Source organism: Argiope bruennichi, chromosome 3 (assembly GCF_947563725.1).
Source record: "Argiope bruennichi chromosome 3, qqArgBrue1.1, whole genome shotgun sequence".
NCBI lineage: Eukaryota > Metazoa > Arthropoda > Arachnida > Araneae > Araneidae > Argiope > Argiope bruennichi.
This window is the reverse complement of record NC_079153.1, coordinates 71,291,020-71,302,925: the sequence shown is the minus strand read 5'-3', so window position 1 is coordinate 71,302,925 and position 11,906 is coordinate 71,291,020. Positions and strand designations below refer to the sequence as shown.

Genomic DNA, 11,906 nt, shown 5'->3' with positions numbered 1-11,906 from the left:
ATAGTTATCAGACAGTTTGACTGAGAGCTACTAAATTTGGTACCTATATAATTTAAAGATTGAGAATATGTAAAAAAATGATATAATTTAGAGACTAAAAATAAGCTAAAATTATGTAAAAAAAAAAAAAAAAAAAAAAGGAGAACTTCATTTTGGTTGCTTGACACTTAATGTTAAACATCTAATTAGTGTATGCATGGCAGCAACAAGCGTGGGCAAAATTTGTGTAATTAATGCAAATATAAATGCTAAAAATACATAAATGAAATAATCTTACCAAACATTACTGCCTTCTGCGAGCAATCTTTTCCATGAAGAATTTATATTTCAACAGGATTCAATGTCATGTCATGCTGTCGCTGTATGTAAAAACTGGTTTTGAGACAGTCATATTTCTCTACTGGAATCGTCTAGCCTTATCTCAATTGAAAATTTAGGGAACAAGCTAAAACACTTGTCATACAGAAGTAACGAAACAATAAAATTCAATTAATTGAAGCAATAGTCCAATCTGAGTATTATATAATAGCAGTTGAGGAACTAGTATCACTGATGAAATCCATGGAAGGTAACTGATGCTAAAGGTTACCCAGCTACGTATTAAATGACTTAAACGTGAATTTTTGGAATGTCATTATTTCTTTGTTCCCTTTATTTTTCTTATAACTGCTTTTCCAATACAAATATATTCATAAAAATGATTTTATTAATTTTATGGTTAAATTACTTTCTAAATGATATAAAATTTTATGGTACTTCTCTTAATAAAATTGCTGCTTTGAGTCATCAAATCTAAAAACAATACTGCTTTTCCAAAAGGTTTTCATAATTTTGGCCACTATTGTGCGCTTAGAAATTTAATCTCCATTCCAAATGTATTGTTTTAGTTGATTTGCATTATTACTTTATTATAAACTTTCTTTCATGCAAGATATTAGTAACAGCTACATCGGAATCTATTCGTTCTATATATACATAAGAAAAAACGAAACGCCTATACTTCTAGGTTGTAGAGTTTTTACATTTTATCCATTAGAGGTTTTCACTCCAATCCCAATACATTACTGCTCGAAAGATTAAGAAACAATTTTAACGTTAGCGTTTAGCGTATATAGTATTCCCTTTTATAATGGTTACACACATTTAACTTCTAAACAGTGACAGGTTAGGCCATAAATTTAGTATCTAGGCATAGTAAAAAAGGCCATGCGGTACTCAATGAGATGGATTTAACTGTCTTTTCCCGTAAACGACGAAATATGCGAGAAGAAATTTTTATTAGAAAGTTGTAGAAGTTGTACTCTTGATTTAGTACGAAAAGATACCTTGCGCACATTGATACTCAAAACAGAATGAAAAAAAAATAAAAATGAATATTTGTTTGATTGCGATATTCAACACTATGGTGACGAGAAACGTCAGCGGCATGATGTTCCACCATGACGGCGCCCCTCCGCACACGATTTGAAACGTTAAGCAGTATTAAAATCAAATTATCAGGTGTGCGGCCCCTCGCACGCCTGACTTGACTCCATTGGTCTTCTTTTTATGGAGAATCATAAAAAGGCAGATATATGCAACCCATCCACCTACATTGCAGAATTTTTAACAAAGCCTTATTGACACTTGTACTTCTATTATACCTGCCATGTTGCACAATGTAGCATTTTGTGCGATATAAATAAATGATCCTGAAGGAAGACAAGGAAATATCTATTTTTTTCTTCAACTCATTATGACATGATAGTTTTTTTATGACAGTTTTTGCATCCAGTTTTGAGTATGAATGTGCACAAGTTATTTTTTCGTAACTACATTGAAAGTGTTCTACAACTCTTTTATCGACTTTTTTTCCCTCTTATCTTTTAGCGTTTACGAACTATGACTGCTAATTCCAAAATGTGTCAATAGATGGCGTTGTAACTCGTCTCAATGAGTAGCATATAGCCGTTTTACTATAGTTAGACAAGAACTTTATGGCGTAAGCTATCCTTTTAAAATTAACCATTTAAAAATGCTTTTAAAAATTAAGGGTGCGTGTAACAAAATAAGTGGAAACCCTTTATATATAAAAATTTCTTTGAGGAGTCCCCTCCTCTCTTCTAGAATCTAGTTACTTATAATAATTTTTTTCATAAAGACTTCATTATAAATGTTTTAAAATTCTGTATTGATTAAGTAATTAAATAAACACACTTCAAACTGTTTTTGAGAATTTTATTTTAAAGTGCATTCAAAACATTACAAATAAGAAGCATTAGAAGAGGGTATAGAAAAAAATAAGTCACTTAAATAACATGATATAAAGTTTGTAAGAGATATGTATAATACAATATGCATGTAAATCAATTTATATAAACTATCTAGCTATGTTTACTTTCTGAATTTGGATGGCAGTTAATTACTAGAAATTACTACTTATTTTTAATGCTTAAGATAAAAGAAATTTCCAGCTATCGGTCCCAAAAGACCCCGATCTTTTACAAATCTCCCCAGATTGAAATTGGTTCTCATGTTGTTATCGAGATTATCCTTCTGTTGTGTCAGCTGTTCGTAGACTAGAAATATGTATCGGTGAGGATCTGAAAAAGAAAAAAAAGATTTACTTGAATAGTTACAAAAAAGGAGATTGTATAGCTGGCTCTGATGAGCTGGAAACTGTAACATCAGAATTGTGCAATATTAAACGAGTCTATTTGGATTTAAAAAAAATGCAAATCAAAGTTCTTTCAAATATTTTTTTCTCTTCTTTCTTTCAAAATACGCGACTAAAAATATATTGGTAACAAGAAATATGAAAAAAAAAAAAAAAATGTATCGAATCGAAGATGATCAAATTTACTATTGTTTATTATTTTTTTATATAATTATTTTTATTTCCCTATTATTTTTCCAAGCCCAACTTTCGGGGTAGTGGGACAGATGCGTACAACCATTTGCGTACAGCTCATAAAAAAGCCAATAAATCACGCGTAGCTCTTTGAAAAAAGGGGGTAGGGAGTAATTAGTCTAGGTTTGCTAAAACATATGTTATCTGTTGGCAAGAGTATTTGGCGAGAAAATGTATTGGTATTTTAACTAAATTTTGATGCTAAACACAGGGAAAAAACTTTTGTCCCTATGTGTATATGCTGGCTCTGTACACACCAGGCCGTCTGCCTATCAAATTTGGCAAATATATATTTTGGAGGGTAGGAAAGTGATTTTTTGAATTTTTAATTAGAATTTTAATTTATCAAAAAATAAGAGAATTATTTGATAACTTTCTAAAAATTTACAGTAAAAAATAGTTTTTACTTCGAAATCATATCCATTCTCTGCATTATTCATTCACAGCCAAAGTATGCTGAATATAGTTCTCAAATGAAAATAAATAAAGTTTAAAAGAAAATCTGGAACAGGAACACCTGACTTAACTATTACCATCACAAGCGATTCCAATTGTTTTAAGATAAGTGGATTATTTAAATGTGCATTTCAGCTAATTAATAACACACAAGTCAATAAGAGAATTTAACAGTTGATAAATTTGCTACTATTTGAAATTAAATTTGTTCAAAACTTTTGATAAATCTGGTAATCAAATAAATAATTCATATACACATGAAATAAATAACTTAAGAAGCCTGATATAGTAATAAAAATACATTTTATCTTATATTTAAAAATCTAGTTTTTCTCGTTTATATGAAAACTTTATCTTTTCATACGTAAATATAAACGGAAGATCTTGACTATAAAACTTACATGCTATCTAAGATCTGTATTCTTTTTACAGAATAAAAATACGCAAATACGAATAAACCAATAAAATGAATGTTGTTTAAAAAATTTTAAGATAATTTACATTAGAGATAACATTATTTTTTGTATTAATATTTTTAAATGCACAGAATTGCACATTTCTTTCCCCCAAACATACGTGTGTTAAATTTAGTATCTCTACATCCAATGGTCGATATTTTAAATAGATTGATAGAATCATATATATACATTCACTTTTATTCTTGGAAGAAAATCTTATTTTGTAATTAAAACTTCTAGATTAAAGTCTGAATATTCCCCACTTTAATTTTTGAATAATTTTAAACGAAAAATTTGGAAATACCTGTGAAATTTAAAGTATATGCTTCCGTGTTTAAATTCAATTTTTTCCATTCCATTCCCTCCCCTCCCCCCTCCTTTGTGTGTGTGTGTGTGTGTGTGTGTGTATGTATGCGCGCGCGTATGTTATCAGGTATTTTGTTATTTCAGTTCCTAAATCATTCCTTATTTTATTTTATGAATTAAAAATAAAATTCGGGATATTTTAATGGAACATTACAACTGAAAATGGAATAATAAAACGTAAGAAAGCATTTTTTAAACTTTTCCCGAATTTACTATTTATTTGATTTTTAAAATATCGCAATGTATTGAATATTATTTTAAAATATTCTTAGTATGATTTCTTTTATCTTTTGTGACATTGTTACAAATTTAGATAATTTTGAAACGCTGTATTCTCTTATTTTTCCATTAATGATGTAAATTTTGAAAGTAGAATGCATAAGAAGCTTATAAAGAATACTTATGATAAATATTAATCGTAAAATGCATATGCAGGTAAGTTAACATAATATTCTAATTGGATGAAAAAGTATTTAAATATGACGAGTCTGATTAAATGACAAATCTTAACAAAGAGTGATTAGTTAAAAAAAGCAACAAAGAAAACTACCCTCAGCTCTTGATAATTTTTAGTAGTTGTAGAAAGGTATTTAGTTTTATACTTTCATTTATGACAGACGGCCCTGCAGTCAATTTATTCAAGTCATAATCAAGTATTTATTAAATTAATTTTAGAATTTTATTCTAGTTATATTCCTAATTACCATTTACAAGTTATTCGTTATGCTGTTTTATAATTCTAAAAAATTTGGATCTTTACAGTTAAAAAAAATATATTTCATATTTCCTCCTTTTACAATATTGTTTAGAGTGTTATATAAAGTTGTATTTTGTTTTCGATATTTTGCTTAAAATTAATTTTACGTTTTGACTGTGCACTTTTTTTATTTGTACAATATTGAAATGGACTTTTTAGAAAGGGACATAATATTGCGACTTCGGTTTTCAAAATTTACTACTTAAAATTGCTGAATAAAAATTAAATTAAAATCAATTAAAAAATTTGGAGAGAAAAAGGGCTTTGAGATTTGCATTATCTCAGGGCCCCTGGAAGGTTTAAAACGGCTATAAATTCTTCTGAAATAAGAAATAATTATATTGATTAAAATATGGATAAAACGCATAGCTAATCAGTAAACATTTTAATTAAGTTGTAGATGTATATTGTTGAAGAGTGTATTACCAGAACTTCATTCAAAACTATTTTTAATGATTTATTGTAAATATAAGAACGATCTTCAATAAAATTAAAGTTACTGAAGAGCATATACTACATATATTAATGTAAAAATCATTTTTCTTAATTCTATTTTATTTTTTAACAGTAGATTTGTATTATGGTTTAATAAATAGTGCAACTAGAAAAAAAATTAAATTTGAATTCAGCTAATATCTCCTACAAATTTTCGCAGATACAAATGATCAGTTAGCAAAATATTAATATACTTCTGATTTAGTAAGTTGCTTATTTTATACACCGTATACTTACAATATTTCATATACAAAATGCAAAGTCATACAATGAACAAATAATTTATCTTTATCAGAGTACAGATTTTTAAAAAAATGTAACAATATTTAAATTATATCTACGATGACAAACAGAAAATTTTAAATTTGTAATGGCTTTCTACTCTGGAAACTGATTTTTTAAAAATTGATATAGCGTGAAAACTTAACATCCGTAATTGGAAGCTTTTCTTACTACTTACGGAATTTCAAGAATTTCTACTTTTTTATTAAATTAATTCTAAACACGCTCTGAAAAACTGATCACTTCAGTATTTTCTCACGCTCCGAGTAAAGGGATAAAATACCCCAATTCTTACAATATTCTTTTTAAGATACCTAAGTTTCATTTTCCTAAGTCGTCCCGTAGAAAAGAAATGCCTATCAAAATCTTATAGCAAAATCACTGATGGGAAAAATTTCTGTCTCTTTTGCATTCGCGTCACGATGTAGACTGACGCATATTTTATAATCTTTTGTTTCTTGTACAAATTAGACCTTCCAGGATAAAATAATCGAATCGAAGTTAAAAATTAAAAAAAATCTATTCCATTCGGCATATATATATATAAACTGTCAGAATTCAGAAAAACTCTCACGACTGTTTAACTAGTATCAATAAAAGTTCTTGAAAAAATATCGAATTTATTTTTGTACAGTAATATTTTTATAAGTTGTCGAAATAAAACGCCAAAATTCAGCTTAATTTTTAATTAATTAAAATTTTAAATAATATCGCTTCGGAGTGCACATTTTTACCCTCCAAGGTATACTAAATTTGGTAATCCTGGGGTAAATGGTCTGACCTACAGAGCACCAACATACACACACGAAGATGCGCGAGCTCCCCCACATCCATCTATATATGAAATTTTCTCATCTAACTCGCTCCACTTTGCAGTTATTGTATTAACTTATATTGAGACAGTCAAATAGACTTCTACTTAATAAATTTTGGCTCAAAATGGATGAAAATTTACTGGTTTATTGCTAATTTCATACACCAAATTTCATCCAACTAGCTCAGAACGTTTTGGAGTTATCATGTGCACAATCAGACTTAATGCCAAAAATTTGTTTTTAGAATGTAGGTAGATTTAAAAAGTCAAAATTGACAAAAATTTAGATTTTTCTTTCTTTTTTTTTTTTTTTTTTTTTTTTTTTTAAGATTGCAAACTTCCTCTACACTTCGTATAAGACAAAGTAAAAATCATGCAAATTAAATGTAAACTTACCCGAATACATTGGTGGTTCCGGCTGTTCGTACCAAGTAACTATATCTCCAAAATTCACCAAGTCTCCAGGAATATTTTCAACCAGCCAGTGACGATAACTCGCGAGCGAGGGGTTTTGAGGAGTTGGCATATCGGGATCTAAGTAAAATAAATAAATAAATGAATAAATAAAGATAGAATTTATAATTTAAGATAACCTGTGGGGGTGGTTTCTCCAAAACGTTCTTTCATAATCTAAAAGTGAAAGTATTACCCCGCTCGTAAAATTACAGAATTTCGGATGGACCATGAATATTTATTTTCGGCGTCCCAAAAACGAGTGCTTTGTAGTAATGAAAACCGGTAAAAGTGAATTAATTGCATGGTAATAGCGGAAATTATCTGGTATGACTTTTAGTGTTTTTACTGAATCGACAGTGCCAATCGTTGATCAATTACTGGTGCGCATTTAATACAAAAATAGGAGAAAATCGAATATCTATTTTGGAATCCTTTTTTTCCCCCTGCTGATGGAAATTAAAATTTGACATAGAACCGTGATTGGCATGAGTAAAAGGCTTTTTATCAGCTGGAGCTTAATCTCCTTCGCTTCATATCAAAATTTCAAATTTAGGTAAGATGATAGAAAATTAGGGAAAGGCATAATGCAACGAACAGAATAGTGTAAGGCTTCTAAAATAGAACGAATTATATGACTATCAAAATTCGAAGTTTAAAAATATTTTGCTGGGGAAGACATTAAGACTAAGCTACATGAAATGAACTTAGTAATGGAAACTTTTAACAATCATTAGTCCCAGCAAACCTGCTGGTCGCCAAAGATGGCTAGTTCTGAATAATAATATTTTTTGATAACTGAGTTGTCCTTTTTACCCCTTACTGTTTTACATATCTATCGAAAATAATCAAAGGCATAGAATGAGAAAAATATCTAAATCAAATTAAAAAAAAAAATCTAAAAAAAATGTCGCCAGGAAGATATAAGTTGTCACTCAATATACAAAAAGTCGTATTTCAAAAATTTTCAGTTGGTTGAAATCCACTTATCCGTACCCTTTTATATGCTAGAGATCGTTGTTTTTACAGTGTAAAAAGGACGGATGGCAGTTAGGGAATATGAATGCGAAGATCCAAATACAATTCATGAGATTCAAAAATAATAATTTTAAAAAAATTATGAGTTCGTTGGTAAAAACAAAAATTCGCTTAAATTCTGAGAAGTTAATTTCTAACTTTGGATTCTTCATTGCATTATTTATAATTTTCTTGTTTGGAAAACTGAAAATTGGCATCGATTGGAGTTATGAAAGAGTGATGAATTGTGACTTTTCAAGCATGGAATTTTTGATATATGATTTTTGTATTTTGTGGGAAAAATGCATATTTTTTGTACTGATTTGTACTGATTTTTTGTACAGATTTTGTCGCTGTAACCAACTTCTACTTACTAAATTCTGTACTTATTTCTGTATTTGATACTACAATGCACCACTCAACCCTAAATTCCGTATGAGTGTAAATTTCCTGATGTAAATATTTGCTACTGGAAATTTGACAGGTGTAGGAAAATTGTGAAAATGAATTAAAAAACATAGATATGCTTTTTTTGTGTGTGTGTAATGGTTATGGTGTAAGAATCATGAAGATGACTATGCTGCAACAAACAAAAAGATAAAATCATATCAGTATAAAAATATAACACTTTTTTATGACGTGAAATGTAAAAAGTTCCTCTAAACTAGTATCACAATTTAAATAAAGGAGATAAGACTTCATGGATTTTTTTAAAAAAATGCAGAAAATCAAGTAAAATTGATTGTGAAATTTAAGTGTTTAAAAATACTGCAATTGATAGGCGTTGAAATGTGAGCATTTTAATAAAACGTAGTGGATAGACATTTAGCAGTTGTATTGTGAGCACAATCGTGGTTATTCACCTAGCAATAAATAAAGACGAGTAATTCTGGTACGTCTAATGCACAGATGAGTAAAAAGAGTACTTTCCCTTTCGTTAATAAGAGACAAAAGTGGTTTGATTACATGAAATTTTTTCTTTGACTCAAGGTCTCTCTATTGCAGTATGTTTTTTAAATTACTTGAATATATAGTAATGGTCTTTTTAATGTTTAGGTACTTATTTATTAACGTTAAAAGAGTCAGAATTCGCCAAGTGTAGCATTAAAACTTATACTAATAAAACTAATACACGTTTTGTTTGCTTTAATAAACATTAATAAGCAAATAATAATAATAATAATATACATTTTGTTTTGTTGTTTATTTTCGCCAACCCTGCTCCTTTAATTAATAAGTACCGATTTTTCGTTATCAAAAATTTTGCTACTTGTCGGCTTTAACGGCGGCCAAAAAGCTCCAAGAAAAAATTTCGCCAATTTGGTGATTTTATTTGTCAAACTATATAGCATGTGTTTCGACCGTTAAAAAATTTTCATAATAAATAATAATGCAATAGAGTATATTTTATAATTTGGTGAAATTTTTTCTTGGCGCTTTTTGGTTGCCGTTAAAACCGAACTGTACCAAAATTTCAACACGAGATGGTAACCATCAGAGTAAATTAGTGCGAAAAAAGCAGATCTTGTAAAGACTGTCTCAGAAATCTCGGATCGGATCTCTTCAGCGGATGTGATTTTAATTTGGAGAAAGAAGTTGATATTCAGAAAATTGTCAGAGGTGCAATTTGAAATATGAAGCTGTGATTAAAAAATTAACAGATATTTTTACAGTCACTAAATGTATTCGAAGCAGAGTACAAAGTGAACTTATTGACCAACAGTAACATGTTCCTAAAATCATCCCTGTAGTACAATTTCAACTAGGGATTGCAATACCGGACCAAAATTTCAATACCGGTATTCGGTATTTTTTAAATCTTAATACCGGGATACCGGTTTTAATACCGGTATTAGAAATTTTAGAAAAAGAAAGAAAACACAAGTGTTTCTTTGTTTTATTTGCCAGTTTTGTTAGAGAGTGTAAATATCACAAAAAATAATTTGTAACTTATAAATTATAACAGTATATAACCACATAAAAAGTAAAGGAACATCTTATTTATTTAAATCACAAAAAAAGTGTAAATATCACTATTCAGTCTGTGGTACTATTACAAATTTTTAAAATGTGATCTTAAAAAAACATAATGTATCAATTGTACTGTCATTAAGCCTGAAAAGTAATTTTGTGTAAAAATGACCAGCTGTCGAAAACCCTCTTTCGTCTTACGTCAGCTGGTGGTACTGTTAGCAATGCGCGATATATTTTTTTCAAGTATTTACCTCTAAATCCCTTATCTTCAAATAAATCGATTTCTCGTCGGATGATTTCGGATATAGCTGATTTCTGTATTGTATTTTGGTTCGTTGAAATGTTTTTTTATCTATCGCTAATTCTAATTTTTGTTCAAGAGACAATTCCTTTTCACTATCGACGGTAGTGACATCATAATTTTCGATAATTGAACTGAATTCTTCTGAGTGTGGATAGGTTTCTGGGTAAAAAATTTTAAGAAAATTTACTCTAAACTTAATCAGATTTGAACTGGTTCTTTTCTTTTCTTCTTTTTCCTTTTCATTTTTAAAATCATTATAATTATGTAAATACCATAAGATATTTTCTATTTAGGTATGCCTTTCTTCTGTGCGATTTTTCAATGTAATATATAATTCTTTAGATAGTGATGTGTGCTGTTCTTTCAGTGACTGCAACATGAAATTTATTGTTGCATTAGCTGTTATTAGAATCTCTCCGACATAATGCCTCAATAGTCAGTTTTATTGGAAGTAGAGCTGATATATTTCTGGATATTAAGTCGAATTCACTATCTGAAAAAATAATTTACAGGTTTAAGTCGATTATTGCTTTTTGGATTGGATTTCTCAGTTTCAAAAATCGTTCCATCATTAGGAGTAAACTGTTCCAACGTGTTTTAGAATCTAATATTAACATATATTCTGTTTTATTTTCAGTTAGTATATATTTTAGTAATATATCCTTTTTTATAGGGGAACGTTTAAATATCTTAACAATTTTTCGAACTTTATAAATTATAGGAAGCAATTTTTGATAGATTAATATTTCATCGTCATTAGCAATATTTTCTTTAACAATTACATTGTCATTATCTTCATTGTCAATATCACTCTCACTTTTACTCTCTTCAAAGTTGGAATCGTAAGTTTCTATATCCACAGTATTTGAATTCTTCTGTTTTCTATTTTTTTGGTATAATACATCTATTACTCCTAATTGAATCCATGTGCATAGCACAACTGCTGATTTGCACCAATCAACTTTCCAACTTTTTTCACAATTGTTGCTCCATCAGTTGTTATGGATACAATATTTTCTTTCAGGGATAATCCATGTTTCGCTAATTTAGATTTAAACAATTAATTAAGCCATTAATTAGCTAATTAATTTCGCCCGTTACGGAGACAACAACAAAAATGTATACTATTTTGCTATGTTCGCGATCCCTGAACATATAGTGGAGACAATTTTAAAAATTTCTAGTAAATACCGAAAAACCGGTATTTAAACTTGTGAATACCGGTATTACAAAATTGTCAAAATCATCACAAATCATCAAAATACCGGTATTCGGTATCACGGTATACCGGTATTGCAATTCCTAATTTCAACCTTTCTGACAACCCGTTACGCATCATTGGAAAAGATGCTATGACATTTCTCAGATCCAATTAAAATGCTCGAAACATTCAGCCTACAAAGCTGTGTTCTGGAAAAAAATTAAAATCTTTTAATTTTACAGTTTTTCTTTCTTTTGTCTTAAGCTCTTGCCAATAAAGATAATCTAACCACCTTCCATTTAATACTTTGACATCCATTAATTGTAACTTTTTGGCCATCAGGGGATAACAGCCTTTTTTGCTATGTATTCCATGGCCATTACATTTAAGTCTAAAATAAATTAATGAAACCATGGAAAGCCAATTATTAAAAAGGTCA

The 11,906-nt window shown here is 29.1% G+C and overlaps 1 protein-coding gene across 1 annotated transcript; it reads right to left on the bottom strand.

The window, feature by feature from the left end:
• Window positions 1-2,424: 2,424 nt before the first annotated feature.
• On the bottom strand, window positions 2,425-7,044 carry LOC129962874 (protein D2-like). Its single transcript, XM_056076874.1, has 2 exons — window positions 6,915-7,044; window positions 2,425-2,582 (listed from the first exon to the last, which is right to left on the bottom strand). The coding sequence occupies exons 1-2, from the start codon at window positions 7,042-7,044 to the stop codon at window positions 2,425-2,427; spliced, it is 288 nt and encodes a 95-aa protein (XP_055932849.1).
• Window positions 7,045-11,906: the final 4,862 nt, after the last annotated feature.